Genomic DNA, 20,789 nt, shown 5'->3' with positions numbered 1-20,789 from the left:
AATCTTCTTGGTCATAAATACTAACATCCATTTTTAAAGCATAATTAGTTATCAAAGGTACCAGGATTATAATTTAATATGCCAGACGCGCGTTTCGTCTACATAAGACTCATCAGTGATGCTCAGATCAAAATAGTTATAAAGCCAAACAAGTAAAAAGTTGAAGAGCATTGAGGACCCAAAATTCAAAAAAGTTGTGCCAAATACAGCTAAGGTAATCTATGCCTGGGATAAGAAAATCCTTAGTTTTTCGAAAAGTTCAAAGTTTTGTAAACAGGAAATTTATAAAAAATGACCATATAATTGATATTCATGTCAACACCGAAGTGCTGACTGCTGGGCTGGTGATACCTTCGGGGATGAAATGTCCACCAGCAGTGGCATCGACCCAGTGGTGTAAATAGTTATCAAAGGTACCAGGATTATAATTTAATACGCCAGACACGCATTTCGTCTACATAAGACTCATCAGTGACGCTCAGATCAAAATAATTATAAAGCCAAACAAGTAAAAAGTTGAATAGCATTGAGGACCCAAAATTCCAAAAAGTTGTGCCAAATACGGCTAAGGTAATCTATGCCTGGGATAAGAAAATCCTAATTTTTTCGAAAAATTCAAAGTTTTGTAAACAGGAAATTTATAAAAAATGACCATATAAAGTGTGCACATTTGCATATGTTTTTTCACTCTAATATTGTTGTTTGTTTTCTTTTTTTTTTTGCTTCATTACAAAAATGCAACTTGCCAAGCTGTTGTTTTTAAAATTCTAAAAGTTACATCATATTATTTATCAAATACAAAACATCTCAAATCAAATGAAGCCTAAAAATTAATTTTAACTGTTCACCAAAAAAATATCACTTTCTAAATAAATTTGACAGACTAGCAGCTATATGTGTGTTGGTTTTTATCATGGTTCACCAAATTGAAATGCAGATTTATGTTTGTCTATTTTAGGTTTGCTGTTATCTGTCCTTTTTGTTTATAATTCTTGTTCATTTGATATCATCTAATTCTGTCTTTTTATTTGAGATGATTTCTGATTAATTTTCTCCTTTATGTTTATTATTGGGAATATTGATATAAATATAGAACTGTTGTTGTTGTTTGACTATTTTTATCAAATTTAGCCTTCAAAAGTTGGTGTTTTTTTTTAAATATGATGGGCTCGTATGTTTTTTTGGGTTTTGTGTTCTTTAAGGGATTTTGTGTCGAACATGTGCTGAATAGGACTAATCCCTTTTATATATGATCCTTATGACTTGTTTTAAGAAAAGGTTTATGCAACACAGTTGTTTTTAATAACCTTGATATTTTGTTCATAAGATCTTACTTTTGACAGCCTTAATACATTAATACACTGTCTCCCCAATAATACATTCACATAATTAAATCTGTTACCAGTGTATATACTTTCTAACTCCTATCAATATGCAATTATACATGTAAGTGATTTGATGATTCAACAGCTAATAATATGTATTTTACTATATCTACTAGAATGATTCATGAAGAGAGCCTTGGCATTGACAGAGGGGGTAAACAAACAATGAAGGGATATGTTAATATACATTCCTACATCTCATTCTGTCAATACATCTTACATATTAATATCATGTACCCTTGCATAGATTGATGTAAGATATCAAAAGATAACTTCTTATATGTACCATACATGTGCTTCTTCTGTTTATATCAAATATTATCATACATATAAATACTTCCATGGGTTGATAAATACTTTGTAATAGGGGTAGGGTGTGGTTTCTGCAATTCAACTTGCTGAAGAAAAGTTGGCATTTCAACTAATGTTTGAAATTTTAAGCGATCTGTTAAAGTACATGTATTAGCTTAGATATGGGAGGAGGGTTAAAACGACCAGATGTCACTATCACCACTTCATCTATTTCCATAATAGTTTCTATAATGCTCTTACCAACTTTATTTTTTACCCCCCCCCCCCCCCCCCCCCCCCCAAAAAAAATAATAAAAAAATTTCAGAAACTTTGTTTTCAAAAAAAACTTCTGAAACACATTTATGAGCCATTCTGATAACATAATTAACAGTTTGAAAGCTGACTAAAGAAACCACCTTAATATATTCAAACATAATCAGGGTAATGTGACTAATCATACCTTGTCCCTTGAAAATTAATGCCTTTATTAAATAACTAATAGTAAATATATATGCTACAAAGAATTTTAATTAATTTACACACTTTCATAGTTACATATACAGCTGGATCTGACAATATCAAACTATTTATAACATTATGGATTGCTATATAATCACATAGGTCATACAATACATGATAACATAAACCTCTTGAGATTGATTTGATCCAGTCTGTGAATATATTTGGTCTTCAATGGCACCATATACAATAACTAATGACTGACATAAACTTTTGTTTTCATAGAGAGCCTGTGGAGGGAAATAAAAAAAGTTTTGGATATTTTTTTTTTTTAGATAAATTATTCTGACACAAGAGAAATACAATTAAGACAATTATGAATATTAGTTCTGACAAGAAATAATTATATGATTCTACAAGAGTACATTGATTATCAAGCCAACAAGTGCTGCATTTTGCAGTTTTTTTCTTTGTTAATTATATTCATTGGCATACTTATTGCAGAAAATTCTTAGAAACAAAAACTAAAAATCTAAAGTTATTCATTTTTATAAGATTTTTAAAACCATAAAGGTGCATCTAGAATTTGAAGGCATGAAAAACTGCATGTATTTGACCAATGAAATGGTATGAAGTGTTTCATTTTAAAAGTCTTTTCTTTTAAAATTATATTCATTTGCATGTCAATTGCAAACATTTCTTAGAAACATAAACTAATTATTCAAGGTCATTTTTTTTGTATCAACTTTAAAACCATACGTGTTTATTTAGAATTTTAAGACATGAAAAGCTGGGTATATTGGACCAATATAACTGTCAACAAATAAAATCTTATAGAGATGTGGTGAATTCTAAATACCAAAAAAAGCTATCGTGGCTTAATTTAACACACTTCATATCCTGGTACTGATTTATTTCTAAGGGTACATCAGGTTTGCTGTTAGGTTGAAATGGCTTTTGCAATTTTTTTTACTATTTTGCATTTCTGTATCAATCTCTGTAAATGCTTTCCATTTTGAATGAATCTTGCAATACTCAAAATTCAATGAAATTCTTTTCACTGAACACAAGTTTCCTTCCATTGTGAGAGAGTTGTTGCTCTCCATGTTAAAATTCACAGTTTTTATATGAATTTAGGTAACAGAAAAAAAAATCAAACAAATGATAAACAAGAATCTGTGTCAATAGGACACTATATCCTGCTTGCACTTTCTTTTTCAATGAACTGTGAAATCAGAGACAAAGTCCTAATTTGGCATATAATTTTAAACATTACATCATAATGAACTTGTGTACCAAGTTTCAAAGTGATGTGACCACAACTTCACGGTAAACCCCCTTGACCAAAAAATTAACATGAAATGGGACTAATGGATGGAATGAATAATGGTTGGATGGGACAGCAGATGCACAAACCAAAAAACATCCCCCTTATATCATAGACAAGGCATGAAAATTAGCTAATAACAAAAATCATATGAATTTTGAAATCTGAGTGTCTAGGACCTTGGAGCATGAATAAACTTTAGAAAATATAAAATATTGAAAACTGCTGTTTCAACTGTATGAAAATATCTATACAAATGGGAGATAACTCTTTCAAACCTTACTGGATAAAAAGTGAGAATTGATCAACTAATAAGGATACTCAAGGTTTTAGATTTGATTTAAATCTGGCTTTGTGTGTGTTATAATTATGCATTTGGTAAAGCATTTTTGCTTGAAGTGCTTTACATCTTAAATCTACTTGCAAAGTAATCAATTTTGTTTGGCTGAATGAAAGCTTGTTCTTTAAGGGAATGCATATATCTAGTATCTAGCTGAGAGGGGAATTTGTTGCTCAGACTTATCTTTTGATAAAATCTTCACTAAGATGATCTATGTAGACTGATAACAGACTTTGTATAGATTTACAGCTATACAAACATTACATTCTCATATTTTACCAGATGGGGTGGAAACAGGGTTACATACTAGAATGTTAAAGATTGGGTGCAAGTAAAGTTCTGAAGAGGATTTAAAAGTAGCTTATGTAATGGTGCAAAATGAGCTCACTGCCTTCATTCATACTATTTTGTAAATAATTATTTTCAAGCTATTTCCCCAGAGCAATAACAGTGAATCATTTCAAAAATTTGATGGATTTTGCTGTACATAAGAAAAATTTCATTATTTCTAGCTTTTTATGCCATGCAATTATGGGAATTGCAGTTTTCTGGAAATTTTGGAACATTTCCAATTGAAGTCATGTGATTTCATTAATGACATACAAATAATAAAACAGGCAATTTCAATACAGTGTTCAGAACTTTTCGAAAAAAAATGGTATAAATTTAGCAACCTCTGTTCATAGTAATACTATAACATATTAATATTTTTTTACTTGTTTTCTGTATAATATTTGTATTTATATTGGTTCACCTAGTTTCCTTGTGTCTTGTGTCTTGTATTTTTTGGTATTTCTATTGATTCACCTATTCAATTTTTCAAACATGATTTCAATGTCTTGTTATGTTTTCTTTACTGTATTTGAATCTGAAGACAAAACTTTGGGTATTATGTTTTTCAGTACTTTTTCATAATATTAGTGTTCTATGAAATTGAAGATGAGCCGTTTCATTTATGGAATATAATTAATGTATTTGTTTTGCAAGTCCTTTGTAGAATTCTTTGGTCAAGAATAATTAACACAATTTTTTTTTTTAGAAGAGAGATAAGCTTTACTCATTAATGTAACCATCAAGAGGTTGAATATCTAAGGAAATAAAAAACCAACAGGGTAACATCATGACAATTAATCCTGTTAGAATCCCCATCACTATAAATTTTACTTCAAAGTTTTATCAACAGATTAAGTGCTGGCACTTCACTAAAGTTTATATATAATAAATAATATGAATACATGTTGTACCACTCCAACATAAGTACCCACTACACAATTTCATGTTGAATATTTGTGATAAAATAAATACAGTATTATTCAAAAAATCAAAACATAAAAAGAATTCAAAGAAGAATGTTTATACATACTAATATCTTGGAATTTCCTGATAAGTTCTAATTATAAACTTGAAAAAGCACAACAGAAAATTGCATTCACACCAGTTGGGTTCCTGATTAAAATGTATTCACACCCAGCAACCCAATGACAAAAATAACCTAATCTAAAGGGCATTATACAGTCTTCAACAAAACACTGTCTACACAATATGTCAACTTCTAAAATGTCCCCAGAATTTTAAAGCAGTGGTGGATCCAAAAGGGTGGAGGGGTGGGGGATAGGGGGGACGTAGAGGGCACTCTTCAAAAAATCCTGGATCCTACCTACCCTGAAAAATTAATATTATGAATAAATTAAACAGAAACAATCAAAGATCTGATATCTGATTGTCAACCTTTCAGACTTCTTAAAATTTTGCCAGTCACTGGCATTCAAAAGTGTAAGATATTGTATGGGGCACAAAAAAACATAAAAAATAATGCTAAAAATTACTTTTAAACAACTATTTTTATTAAGAATGTAGGAAAGTAGATCAAAATGTAACAAATAGTTCCATAAAAACTGTATCACATTCCCTAGTCCATTTTTGTGTATTCCCCAGCAAGTACTACTTATATTTCACCATTACAGTCAAATGGACAACGTATAGAAGGACATTGTCCTTCATGTGCACACACTTCATGAAACTTGCCATGCCCTTGGACATGTCCTGTAAAATAATATTTATATCAAGTACTTTTTCCTGTACTAATGATCTAAATGTACGAAATGACAATATTCTATTTACAATTTTTTTTGTTCAGTAAAGTGTATTTTGTTAATGTTTCACATTTATTTTAGGGGACAATAATATTAAAGGTTGTACAAAAATCTTCTGATTTATATTGATCTTTGATGCAACAAAGCCAAAATCATAGGATATATGATGGTTTTTTTTTTATATTGATCTGCATATATTACCATTCAATCTGAATAAATTATTGGGTGCACTGTAATAATATTTCAGGACTTGTTATTTTAAAATAGTTTTGTTGAGGACCATATAATGACCTCAGTCAACTCATTGGGTTGCAGTCTTTTAAGCTTTTATCCTAAATAGTCTTTTACTCATACAACAGTTAGTTGGCAAAGATTCTTTTAAAATTAGGAAGATGTGGTATGATTGCCAATGAGACAAATATCTATAGAAAACTAAAGGACACAGATGTAAATAATTCCAGGTCGATGCTATTTGTCTGGCAATCTGGTTTTATCCAATAAATTTTATGTAACTGGTTGCAGCACTTTCACTTCTTCTAAAGTATATGGAAATATTAAAGATGAGGTTACACTTAATTGCACCTCAGCTGTTTCAAAGTCATAATCCCTTTTGATGTTAAGACATGACTAATTTGAGTTCAGATAACAAAAGAATTTACATGTATTAAAGACATTGTCATGACTGGACACTCAAATCAATAATAAATTCAATTTTTAATATTACTTTGGAACAGCTGAGGGACAATTGAATGTATTAAAGTTAACCAAAAACTCAAATCATAGGTTCTGAAAGATTTAGGACAAGAAAAATTTACAGATATTCTGTAAGAATACTTCTAATACACTGTTCAGATAGTGCATACATAAGTTATTTTAAATGAACATTGAACAACCATTTTAATTTTGCTTGAAATTCCTTGTTAGATAATGTCTGAAATAAATCTGATAAAGACTGAGGGTGGAAATGAAATATTACCCAGGAAAAAAGAGTCTTATTTCTTTAATACCTTACTTTCAATTTAGTTAATGCTGATGTTAGCATAAAACTTGCTTAATTATCAATTTCGTAAATTTATTACATCTTTACAGATCTATTTATAATAAAAAATTGAAAGGGATTAGTCAGTCTAGTGATACCAAGACACAAGATTGAAGGCGTGATAATTCAAGCCATCTAAAAAAAGGCCCATATGTTTTGATATTGTGCAATATTAAATCTTAACACCTGGTAATGTTTTTATAATGTAAGAATGTAATAAAATAGGGAATATTTGTTGAAAATAAATCAGGTTTATACTGGAATCCTTTTATCATATCTAAATATCAAAATAATGAGATATTTCCACCTTTGTTAGAGATGATCAGACTTTAATTACCTTCCATAATTACATCTTTGTAGACATTATATGAAAATTATCCACTCTCAACAAGTTCATCTTGGTGGGTCTTTAACTGACAGGTCTTCAGTTTCAGGTAACTCTGATAAAAGATTAACAGATACTTTGAGTGACAGGTCACAAAGTAAATCTAGTTCTTCCTGTATTTTGTGCAAAATCACCAGTCTGGTATTCATTGAGTTGAATAGATCTTGTGGCTATGTCTCCCTGAACATAAAGTCTTTACACTTCTTTCTATGTTCTATTGTGATTTTAAAGTACACACAAACTTCACACCTCTGTTTATGAAATTAGTAACTTGATGGGCTCTTTATGTCCAGCAGCTAATATTTCATGTGTGTCTGGATGATGACATGTTAGTTTCATATGACTAGAACATGCTTTGTACTTTTTAACAACAAGCTGAATGTTTTTGTGAGCAAACTCACAAGGTAACAGTTTGTAGGCTGAAATGTTAGCCTACCAAGACGTATTTTTCTTGTACCAAGCCATTTATCATCTATTCCTCAGTACTACTTTCTTAGAGCTGAATCAGAAACATAGATGCCTATAAATCCATAGTATCTATGGGTATTACGTCTATGATCTGAAGTATGCTACCATGAGATCAAACTGGGGGTTCAGTCATATGTGGAATTCTCATTAGTTGTCTATAAGCATTATCCATAGCAAACTTTTCAGATATAATAAATTTATTTTTCATTTGAATGCCCTTCTGATGTTCTTTTTTCTGACCCCAAAGTAAAAGTACAAAATAGGTACCCTTGTAATTAGTGGTGAGTTATGCGTTGGTCATTTTTCTGTGTGTAAGGCATACATCACTTTGATCTTTGCCTCTGAAGTTGATGACCATGACAGATGGTAATGTTTATAATACAAGCTCATTATGATAGATATATACAGGATAGTTGATATGTAAACACAAAACCTCCCACAACTTGAGCAGACCTTATCTTAAACAAATTATAGTCTTTGATGTCAAAAATTTTCTACATAAGGCTGTTAAATTATCAAGTAAAAATGTACCTGTACTTCAATTTTATACAAACTTTCATCGAAATAGAATATTGTTTTGTGTCAAGAAGAAAAGGAATCGATAGGTCAATAACAGGACATATATTTTCTAGTATTAAGCAGTGTCTGATCACATTTGCCAAACATGTTTTCAAGGCTGGGAAGGCAAAGGGGCAAAATAAAAAATACATATAGGTATTAAACAGTTTCTGGTACAAGAATTAATGTCTATAATCAATAGATATGCTTTTACATGTCTCATTGATGTATGCTTCATATTTCCTTTCATTCTATTTTGTTATAAATTTTACCCATCACAGGTATTCTATGCTCAGCCGTTATACAACTATTCCTCTTAAAGTTTTTTTTGTTATACAGCTTCATCACAAAGTTTTTTTTTGTCAATATCAATATTAACAACAGCCTCCAAAAAGACAATGAACATGTTTTATACATCGCATCACTAATGTCACAAAGTTTTAAATGAAATAAGATTCTCATGGTAAAATCACCAACAAACCTACTGGCTGCTTATAAATTGAAAAAGATCTGCGATTTAGTTCAAATTTATTCCCTCATTTGTAAATAATTCCTAATAATTGAAAATAAAACATTAAACTGAGGAGAACATCCTGTGCACAGTCAATTAAAGTCAGAAGTAAAAAAAGATTTGGTCAGAAATATCATTGTGGAAAGCTCAATTTTTTTACTACATCAACATGCCCAGCAAAATATGATACTAAACTACAATTTTTTTCTTAAAGTTGGCTTATGTTCTTCTCATATATTTTATGATGGTATGATACTATACCCCTAACGGGAGGGATTGTGCCTGATTTTCATATGATGAAGACATAATCTTTCAATCAGTTTAATTGAGGTATGGAGCTGGCATGTCAGTAACTGCTAGTAGTCCTTTGTTAATATATGTATCATTGTCATTTTGCTTAGTTTCTTCTGTTACCTAATCTGACATCTGACTTGGACTTCTTTTAAACTGAGTTTTACTGTGTGTATTGCTGTGTGTTTGTTTATTCTACATTGGCTAGAGGTATAGGGAGAGGGTTGACATCTCACAAAACATGTTTAACCCAGCCACATTTTTGCCTCTGTCCCAAGTCAGGAGCCTCTACCCTTTGTTATTCTTGTATGTTTTTTTTTTATTTTGGTTCATTTATATGTTTCAGAGTTTAGTGTGACATCTATTTTCACTGAACTAGTACACATTTTTGTTTAGGGGCCAGCTGAAGCCCGCTTCCGGGTGCAGGATTTTCTCCCTGTGTTGAAGACCCATTGGTGGCCTTGGGCTGTTTTCTGCTCTTTGGTTGGGTTGTTGTCTCTTTGACACATTCCCCGTTTCCATTCTCAGTTTTATTTTATTATTTTTTTCAGACACTGCTCCTAATTTCATCTGATAATTTTTTTTTATCTTAGATGATCTTAGATTTGACATTATGAAAATTAAAAATATAAAGACAGAAAAAAAGAAACAAAGAAAAACTGCATTCTATCAAAATTCATAGACAGAAAAAGATATAAGCCTATCTCTTAAACTATCTGTTTGATCATCTTCTACCCCTAGGCAACAAAAAACCATTAGAGTCAACATACTACACATTATAGTTTATGTAGATTAAATGAACCATAGATTTGAAAGATTTCAGGGTTATGATAGATTATGAACACAGTGATTGACAATCTACATAGTCAATGAATCTGTTTTGATCCAGAGATGTCACTTGCAGTAAATTACATTTTATAAGAAACTGACAATGTCCAATTATTACAATAAAGATGGGTTATAAATAGATAATGCAAGGTTAAATGAAATATTCTTTAGACATTATTGTGACTGAATTAGATAAGCATGAAATTGCTTTTATTTGATTGAATGTCAAATGAAATGCTGCTAAATTGTACATTGTATCCTTGATAAAGCATTTGGTATTGTCACTATTGAGATGCGTGACAAGAATATTAGAGATATAAAGACTTAATCTACTACCCATTGATCTATACAGTTATCTGTTTATATTTTAGAAAATAACAATAGCTTACAGAATAATGACTAGGGGAAATTGTTAAGTGACTTTCCTTTTCACTTCTAATGCAACTTATATTAACGATAAAATGTAAGGTCTGTAAGTGTAATGTTACTGACTGACACTAGTACTGCCCAATTATATTGGCTTTAAACAATCTTGTTAGGAAATACAGATTGTTTTTTTTTTCATAATAAAAGTTATATATAAATCAATACAATATAAAATTAACAAGAAGTTGCATACACTGTCGATGTCATACAAAGAAAACCTCCAACCGTTTTAAGGCATCAAAGTTAAATTCCAAGAGGTATTAAGAATATTCAAAGCATTATTTGTTAAACAAGAAGTGATTGTCTATGAGACTATGAGATATGAAAATTGCTTACAACTTGTAGAACTTCCAGACCATATATCAAATCATTCCTAAACACAGAAGATGAGTAATATGTGAAGCCAGTTGAAGACAGACAAACAAACAGACTGACAGACTGCAGAACCAATTGACAGACAAGGACATTGCAGTGTACCTACCCCTCTGTAAGTGGGGTATAACAATCAATCTTTAAGCGAACAAATTAGATATTGATAATGTCACAATTTTACATGAATTAAGAAATATTAAAAAGTAAATATTCTGTGCTCTAGAGGAAATAACATTTTTCTCTTTTTATCAAGTTAAAATCTGCATTAAGCACAAGTTTGAATAAATAAAATTGACCTTGCATTAATATCTTATCTACTAAAAGTAACATATAAATCATGAAATGGTGTATGCTACCTTTTCTAAAGTGAGAAAAATAGCAGGATGGCAATAATGAAGAGTCTTGGGATTATTTTTGATAACTAAGTTCAATTCCCATTCAATGCTTATTTTTTTTATGTACATTGCTACAGACAGCCTCCCATTATTTTTATCTGATGAGAAACAAAAATAATATTAATGGCTATGGGGAAGATATAAAACATAGCTTCCCTAATCATTGATTACTATGATAATGTGATACTTTTGTGAAGAAAGAAACGGATATGAGAATATGTGTATGATGATGTTTGTTCCAACATGACAAAAAATTGGTGTATGCTTGGAGGATTTAACCTTTCCTTCTATTAACTATTTAACTATATATTTTTCATGTTTTTATGTCATTCTCTCAATTTAACATGTATAAATTAATGTTAATTCTAAGTTTACTACAATATTTTTTTATAAAATGTGTAAAATACAGATGGAATAGAATAACAATTACCCGGTATCCGTTGGTTATACACCATGCAGATAAAATGAGTAAAATAAATGTTGAAAGTATTGGAGGGGGATCATGAATTTGCAAAAAGAAGGGGGGGGTGTAATTGATTGGAACAGTAAAAATATGGCTGATTAATAGCTAGGTGCAATTAAAATAAAATATTTTATGTAAAAAATTATATTTTTTTCCTCTCATAGACCCATTGGTGTATGCCCTCTACCCTCCTCCCCCTAAATCTGCAACTGAGTATATCCAATACAAACATATCCAAGGAAAACAAATAATAAATATTATTCCTCTCTTCTGAGTTAATAGTTTTGGGCGTTTCCAAATGTACTCTTTTACATCTTAGTAAAAGGCTACAAGAATTAAATTTGAGTTTTCCAAATGCAAATATCTAATTTTTTAGGTTACCTAGAATAAATAATAATGTCGAAAGCTTTTTTCCTGTTTTTTGAGAGCAAATCTTCCTGTTCATTGTATCAAAATATGAAATGTCAATATTGCCCTGTAAGCACTTCACAAAATACCTGTTGAATGAAACAGGATATAACATATCATATTGTGAGGTAATCCAAGCTTTACTTACAAAGTGAATGATAATCAATCTTGTTAAATCTGCACTCAGTCCTTTTCTTAAAATTTTTCATAAGATACGCTAATGCTTCTCTGACCTGTATCCCAAGGCCTTTATGGAAGTTTGAATAAGCAGGTAGTGTACTAAAATGTACCTTTGTCCCTGTTCAGTGAAGGTTTGTTTTTGTAATACAAAAAATATTTTCAGTCTTGTAAACTGGTAGAAACATTTGTCTGTTGTTGAAGACCTCATGTGTACCCATAACTTGATCTTTCTTATCTGCTTTCATTGTGTGGTTGGGATGCTGTCTCAATGATATTTACTCAATATTTACTCAATATTTTTCCTTTATTCGTATCTATATATACTTTGCTTTACACCCCCAACATAGGTAATATAAGCATAGCATGAGAATCATACTCTGTCAACACACAATATATTTCCTTCTCTTTCTTACGAACTTCCTACATTTCTATTCGACTTGCAGTTAATTTTATCACTTAAGCTTTAGATTTAAAATGTTACTTATGGGGGCATAATCAAACAATGTGCTAGACCCTAATAGAATATTTATTCCTCTGCATATATGTACACATTGCTTTTTTATAAGCACCCTTCAACCATAGATGTATAAACCCATACATCTATGCTTCAACCATTTGTGTAGAAAAATGTAACAAAACTTGAAGCTTTTTAGACATTTGAGATTAAAATGTGTTCAATCCAGGACAAGCAATGTTAACTGAATACATCAAATTCCACTCCAGAGCAAAAACACCTTGTTTACAAAGCAAGTATACTGTTTCTATCATGATTTTACAAAATACAATAAATGTAATTTGAGATTTTTAATGTAATAAAAACATGTAGAACTCATCTTTTGAATAGAATAATTATTAGAGACACTTTAAAACCTTTTAATTCATTCAGAACAGTCTAAACTCTACCATCCATACATGGTCAATGCAGTGATGCAAGGGTACACCTGAATTTGTAATTGGCAAATTTCACTTTGTTTACCTGTCAATAGGTAATCTCTCCTGTCAAAATTATCTGTTAGGATATAAGTATTTTAATGTGTCTACCTGAGGTGAAAATGAAAGATCTGAATGTGTAAATGGACCAAAATGTCTATATTGTTCCTTCAAGCATGAATGAATTACAAGCTAAGACTTTTTCACTGTAAAATAAAGGATTATTACAAGATAAGCTATAATTTTTGAAGGTTGAAAAAGATTATGGTGAACAAATTCTGATATCTTTGTTTGACAAGTTTTGGATTATTTTTGGATGTTCTATAGTAAAACCTATTGACACTGGAATTTATTAAATTAGCTTGATCTTACTGAGATTGTTTCAAGTGGTCATATTATTGATTGGACATTCAATCTGGACATCAACTAGATTTGAAAACACAGAATAGTGTGACCAGTGTTTTGCTCAGAAATTTTCGGTGCTTTTAGCTTACTACTACAACTCTGAAGTTTGAAGGAAATATAATACAATGAATATAATTCCATCAAGAAAAAGTAATTCAGTGTACTTGTGGGCATGTCACGGTATTGACCAATTCGTTTATTAAGATTTTATTGATCGAAACTCTACAAGTTTAACGAAAAAGTAATAAACTGTGCAAATAATGGAGGAACAATGACTTATATTTTAGGAATTATCCCCAATGTGCCGTTTAATGACTGATTATTGGAGATGGACGCATTTCAAGTGTGATGATATTATTGACGTTATATACTTGCATGTGACAATTGTCTCCATACATATTTTGGAGCTTCAGTGACAAGTGCAAATAGGAGGTGTAATTTACATGAAACTAATTACTCCTACATAAACTTTTGTGAAATTTAAATGGCTTCAGACTGGAAATTTGTTTTGAAAAGGGATAAAATGGATATAAACTTTTTTAAATGTTTGTAAATAAAGGCTTTAAATTTGCAAGGAGTGAAAACTGACATTACACATGTTGAAATTTAACATCTGTAGCATATTTTAAGGATAATAAATGTGACTCTGAAAATGGCCTTTTAACTAGAGATTTTTACGAAAATTATTTAAAAAGGAGCTAATATCTTGTAAAGTTGGCACTTCTGAAAGTAAACAGACTTAAAGCATAATGAACTAAGTGACAATCTACAATTTATTTGAAGTGCAATCTACTTTTGATTTGAGAGAAGTGTTTCAAGCTCCATAAACAATGATATGATTTGGATAACTTTAATCGGTAGTGTTCTAGCTATGGGAGTTATTGTTGTCATATTAGTGAAGGTTTCTAGGGTGAGTATCAACTTCTTACGCTATACTCAAGTTTAATTTCAATTTGTCTTCTTTTTGATTTGTGAAATGTACATAAGGACATACCTGTATTGGTAGCAGGTTGGTACCTTATGACGTATGTTCTACCTCAAACAGGGTGGTTTATTGTTAACTTCTTTTTAAACTGGTACTCTATCAGAACACATATTTCATCCTGTTCCAAAAAGTAAACATTTCAACTGACCTATAGGATAAAAGTCACCTTAAATTACAAGCAGATTGTAACTTAAGTTCTTAATAAGAAAATGTACACATGGAGTGTGATAGATAATAAAAGATGAATTGTAAAGCTGCTCAATATATTCTATTTGATGTTCATTGGTATTGGCTTTGTCATGACAGATTCATGGCTGTCTCTGTTTATCATTTTCTTAGATGGCACATGACAAAAAATTCAAAAAAGTATTCTCTAGAGCCCATTTGTTTCTAACATTATTTTCGTCTCTGATAACACTGTTGTTAAGTAAACTTAATGCAGTCAGAAACAAATGCATTGTTTATCATGTAGTATAAGACATAACACAACAGATTTAGAAATAAATGCATCGTTTACACTAGTCTACAACAAATGAATGACAATCTATCAACACCATGATGCAACTACACTGAATGTACACTGTTTGCCTAAATCATGTCAACATTGACACAGAACTGTTACAAACTGATGAATTCAATAAAACATTCCATTTAGAAACTAATGTGCTCAGAGAAAATATTCTAAATATAAACATGTAGATTTTAGTAACATTCAAGATGAAGAACAGCTATAAGAATGCTGATATATAGGTAATTCTTAGCATTTCATGACATTTTTTGCTCATGGAAATCAACTTTATATCCTTTCTTTTCATACCTTATAACTTTTGTTTGTGGAGATCATCTAAACTCAATAACTTATGTCAAAGTATGTTAGATATGTACAGCAGGTGGTTGTCATTATTCATTATTCTTTCCCTTCTTATTTATTTTTTACCTGCTTTTGCATATTTCTTCGGTCAGTGTCTGGGCATTCTCAATACTGCAACAAAACAAAAGTAAATACATTAAGCTTCATTATATCAACCCTGACAAGCCTTATATATAATTAAATTGGTTTTGTACTTCCTAAACCCTTTTATGTGCAGAATTTGGATGCAACAGATAAGCCAGTCATGAAAACTAAATGCAACAAATTATGTTACTTTATCAATACCCCTCTTTAGTAATTAGCTACAGACTATCCCTAAAGATATTTTATATGCTGCATTTAGTGCAATAATCATGATTAATAGTAAATATAAGAGAATTCTGCTTGTTCTTGTAGAAATTATCAGTCTAAATGATAATGTAGGTAATTTATTTCTGGCAATTTAAAACATTAAATATTTCATTACAGATGATAAAGCAAGAAAGAAAACTGATATCAACACAATAATCCTAATGTACACATGACACACCTAACTAAAATGTAAAACTAAAGTGTGGAATATATTGTGTTTTACTGGTCCCCTTAGCAAAAGGCTAATATTTCTATCTTATGAATAATTGTATTAAAATGAAATTATTTTAGAGGCATTGTTGCTGATGTTTGAGTGACCCTTAACCTGTAACTTATCATTTTACATTAAAGACCAAAAATCTATACTAAGTATAATGTTTGGGCGACTGTCGGATTTTAGGACTGAATGAGAGACACGGATAACATTATATGCCCCAGTCATTTAAGTGCAGGGGGCTTTAATGATGACAAAAACTATTTACAAAAGAAATAGGTAATAGGTCAGCAGTTACTTTTTTTTTTACTTTGTCTCAATTAAAGACATTATGTGACATAGCAAATGGGCTATAAATTCATCCTCAGGCATGCAAACCAGTTTACTACAGCAGAGAAACTATTTATAAAGGGATAAGTAGTCTGTCAGAAAATCATATTTTTTTTACTTTGTCTCAATTAAAGACATTATGTGACATAGCAAATTGTCTATTAAATTCATCCTCAGGCATGTTAAATAGTTTATACTACAACCTATGATATAAGTACTGTTATACTAAATATAGATGTACATGTATCTATGATTTCATGAAATAACAATTGAATGCTTTATTACTCATTATTCAATAAGGGCCCTGAATCATTGTGGGAAACCAGGAAAATATTAATCAAAACTAAAGTGGTCACATGAAGTCATCTTTTTCTTGGACCATAGAAATTAGCACTAAAAATGTCTCTCACCCCTGATAACTTTGTGGAGACAATCCTCTGCTAGAGCTGTGTCTATAAATCTCCCACTTTAAAATGTTACTTTATGGAAATCTTATTATAAATCAATATTTGTACAACATGGAGTCAATGAAGTCTAGACATGCACTGGCAGTCTATGCTTATTCACTTTATAATTATACAAGTCAATTAAAGAGTGACTTTGTTTACATAACTATGACCGACTTCAAAAGAACATGTATTTCATACAAAATATGAGAGAAATAAAAAATAAAATCCACCTGACTTTTTCAACTCTTCTCGAAATATGTGTACCATTCCAATTTTCCAGGGTATATCAAGTTATATTTTACGATTAGACCATTCGAAAGTTATTTGTTTGAAAATTTCCCTGGATTATGATTGTTATTGTATTTAACTTGCTTTTAAATTTAATAATTAACTATTTTACTGTCTTTCAAACACCCTTTTTATTGATTTTTTCAAATCACATTTTTAAGATTTAATATCAAAGTTTTTCTAGTCTTCAATTATGTGTATCAAAGCAATGATTATAACAGACCACCTTGATTTATATTTTGTTCGATTAGAAATTGTAAAAGATGTTTTCTTGGCAAATTTAAACCTTAAAGAAATTTAATCATAGTAAATAAATTTTATCAAAACATGTCATATGTAGTAAACTGAAAAAGGAATATGTTTCTCTCACTTCAGATCAAAAGATTTGGTTTTATAATGGCAATAAGTTTTTGTATACCTTTGGGTCATATATCCTATATCATCTTTAGATATATAACTTGATATTCAGTTTGGTGGATCAGTCTGAACTTTTAACACTACAAATCTGAAATAAATGAATATTTGCTTAAGTTTGTGACATTGAATTAAGAACACTTGTCCACCCTATTGATAGCCTATTAACATATCTGACCATAGACAGGACGTCACAATACTGACCTCCATATATCTATAGATATATATTTTATGGTGACACTTCAAAGCCTATACATGTGTACTAACCAGTGTGAAATACTTAAAAGTTCAGAATGAAGGACATTTCACATGAAATTTTTATGTAATATTTATTGTATCTGAAGATTTGAAACAAACTAAAACATGAACATAGTCATGTTTACCTAAAAAGAGTCCATGGTCATGATATTTATATTTGAACTACTTTAATTTTTTGCTTGAGCAAACTGAGGTATTACACCTGCTAGGGTTACCTGATCCTTCCATGTTATACTGTTAAAGCATTCAAGAGGAGACAGAATATATAATACTAGTGTCAGTACACAGGCAAAGAAATCTTTCACAATCATGTCAAAAAAAAAAGTTCCAGAATTCAACAGGTTCTATTCTAAAAAGTCAAGTTTTATCATTGCTGTAAATGGGGGTTCATGTACTACATTGTACTAAAAGGACATATTATTAACTGCTTAAGAATTTACATTTAAAAATCTGACATAAGACATTGCTATTAATGGCTAACAGTTAATTATAGGTAAAGTGACTGAATTGGGCATTTTAAGGTGCTCCCATTTGGTAACAACATATGTTAGTTCCATATTTGCCTCAACTGTAGTATATTCTCATAGAATGGACTATTCTCATCTGACCCCTGTGATTTTAGCAACACATTGGATTTCTTTTCCTAACTTGTTACAGTAGAGTTAGTTGTTTTATCAACAATTACCATTCAACAAATAATATTAATTTAAAAATTATAAAGAAACTAAGGTTTCAACTCCCTCAGGTTGACTGTGAACGATTTGACTATTTTTTAAGTACTTTTTGGTTATATAGCTCTTCAACTGTTTCAGTTCTTATACATCCTCAGCTTTCAAATATTCAGCTTTGAGCGTTCCTGATGAAGGTAATCCAGAAAAGTGCTTTGGATGCATGAAATTAATAAAATGTTGTTTTCACTTTTTAATAAGAAACAAGTATAAAAACACAGTACAGGCCAATTAGACAGCAACCTAACTATATGAAAACAATAATGTGAACAAAATTGACAATTTCAAACCCTGCACATATATTTTGAATATGAAAACATTTGTATTGATGGCACTTTAATTTTACAATAGAAGTTCAATCAGTATGTACGGTCTTGTTTGTATTGTGGTCAGTAGTTGAACAATAAAATTAATCAAGCAGCCAATCATCCTTCTGATTACATGGCTTTATCACCTGTGACCACTGACCACTGACCATACTCTATAATCAGACACTTTTATATACCTCTTATATTGTATTAGTACAAGGGCAATATAAACTGTAAATATTAGTTAACAGTACTTCATTGAAATTTAAATACCATCAATTTCAGATAAATCATGTGATATTAAATGCTGATTCACCTAAATAGACCTATTTGATTGATCTCCTCAATCTTTAAGTTTATCAAAGTTTTATAGCCCAGGTATTTCCTGTTTTCATGGATCAAAAATGAACTGTAAATTTGTGATAAAATCTAGTTTGTATATCAAATCACTTGACATGCCTTGGGTCAAATATTATTCAATATTACACCTTATTTAATCAGGAATGTTTCCTTAAACAGAAACTGTTTCTAATCCTCAGATAATATCGGCATGAACAGCATTATTTACATATAAAAGTAAATTACTGTGTTACCGTAATAGAACTCTAACTGGATTATAACTAGCTTAATAGGTATTATGCCCTCAAGCAAAAAATGGGACTTCATTTTCACTTATTCAAGTTTATGAAATGATAAACATATGTAAACAGTTATATGTAAATATTTTGAAGTTAGTTAGAAACATAAAAATTTGAAGATTTGTAATAAATAGAGATATGTATCTGGAATTCAGTAACCAGTGGTTACAACCAATGAATTATTAAAAAAATAGTTGCATAGAATATGAGAGTAGAGATTGATTCTTGTTTGCTTAACATTCAGCGGAAATAAATGTCATGCAAATTCAGACTAAAAACCACTTATTTAATAAATAAGTTAATAGATACTATTGGTTCTAAAAACAATGTGTGATGAAGTAAAACAGTCACATAATGTTTATGTCCACAGAAAAAAAAGAGGTCAGTCATTTCAACTTGAAACATATCACCTTCAGTCAGTTGTAACCTGGGTTTTAAAAACATTCTGAAACCATTGCTCTTCTAGCACTGGAATTTGGATTTAACCCCAACCCAGCAGGACAAACAAGAGGAGGGAAACTTAACACTACAATACAAAATGTAGCTTCAGCAAAAAATTATTGCAAGTATAAAATCAGTCAATTAATTGCAGAGTAGAAAATGAAAATATGAATTTCAATGGGATTCAAAATTTAACTTTTTGTCAGTCTGTTACCACCATGTATACTTTCAATCAGCATAAAGGTGAATTCTTTATACAGGGTCATCTGATCATGATTCTTAAAACATTTGAAGATTTTGCAATGCAATTTCAGGGGAAAAGAAAATTAGAATTTAGTATTCAATTTTGTCTTGGTAGCCACATTTTTTATTCGATTGGAACAAAATGAAGAGTTTTATATACAAGAATTTCCATTCATTATTCAAAAATAGTTGTTTAAGCACAATAATTTTAAAAGATATATGTGACAGTCAACTCATGCAATTTATAAATAAGAAGATTTGATTTAAAACTTAATATCAAACAATTTTATATTTTTTGACATGAACAAAAGTAACAATATTCAACTCAACATCAAATATTTTAGATCTCCTCTTTCCCATACACAATGTTTCCAAAGTATCAAACAATCAATCAATTACATGGCATTCTTAGTTAAAGAGAGATAACTCTAAACTAAAAATATAGTATTGTATTTACACATTTTACCCCAATGTTAACATTATTTATGAACAGAGGTTTGTGAGTAAGCAAATAAAGAAGGAAATGACTTGGATAATGCTATTACCTTATACAGAACCATTATGAGAATATCTCTGGGGAGTATTTCAAGAGAATATTTCATCGCAGCAGTTCCACTATATCAAATGTTGGTTACCTAGAAAAGATAAATGCAGAACAGTTTTGAGCTCATTAATTAATCAATAGTCATTTGTATTGTTGAAATATGAGTTGGTGT

The 20,789-nt window shown here is 30.3% G+C and overlaps 1 protein-coding gene and 1 long non-coding RNA gene across 7 annotated transcripts in view; one reads left to right on the top strand and one right to left on the bottom strand.

Moving 5' to 3' along the window:
* Positions 1-20,789, top strand: part of LOC127698633 (rho guanine nucleotide exchange factor 4-like) — a 91,671-nt gene that overhangs the window by 13,579 nt on the left and 57,303 nt on the right. The window contains exon 1 of one of the 3 annotated variants that reach the window (XM_052202190.1): positions 13,254-14,465. The exons of the other annotated variants lie outside the window; for them this stretch is intronic. Within the exon in view, the coding sequence (XP_052058150.1) occupies positions 14,391-14,465 (75 nt within the window). The 5' untranslated portion in view covers positions 13,254-14,390. Of the gene's footprint in view, positions 1-13,253; positions 14,466-20,789 lie in introns of those variants that run through there. 3 annotated transcript variants of the gene reach the window in all.
* On the bottom strand, positions 1,969-20,698 carry LOC127698714 (uncharacterized). 4 transcript variants are annotated; one of them, XR_007980941.1, is made up of 6 exons: positions 20,619-20,698; positions 17,462-17,548; positions 15,478-15,522; positions 14,550-14,658; positions 7,273-7,375; positions 1,969-2,426 (listed from the first exon to the last, which is right to left on the bottom strand). It is a non-coding gene; the product is annotated as an uncharacterized LOC127698714 (long non-coding RNA). The 4 variants fall into 4 exon arrangements; XR_007980940.1 differs by lacking the exon at positions 1,969-2,426 and adding an exon at positions 5,450-5,846; XR_007980942.1 differs by lacking the exons at positions 1,969-2,426; positions 14,550-14,658 and adding an exon at positions 5,450-5,846.

This window comes from Mytilus californianus, unplaced genomic scaffold (assembly GCF_021869535.1).
Source record: "Mytilus californianus isolate M0D057914Y unplaced genomic scaffold, xbMytCali1.0.p SCAF_4, whole genome shotgun sequence".
NCBI classification, from domain to species: domain Eukaryota; kingdom Metazoa; phylum Mollusca; class Bivalvia; order Mytilida; family Mytilidae; genus Mytilus; species Mytilus californianus.
The sequence above is the reverse complement of the archived record's forward strand: the minus strand, read 5'-3'. Positions and strand labels throughout refer to the sequence as shown.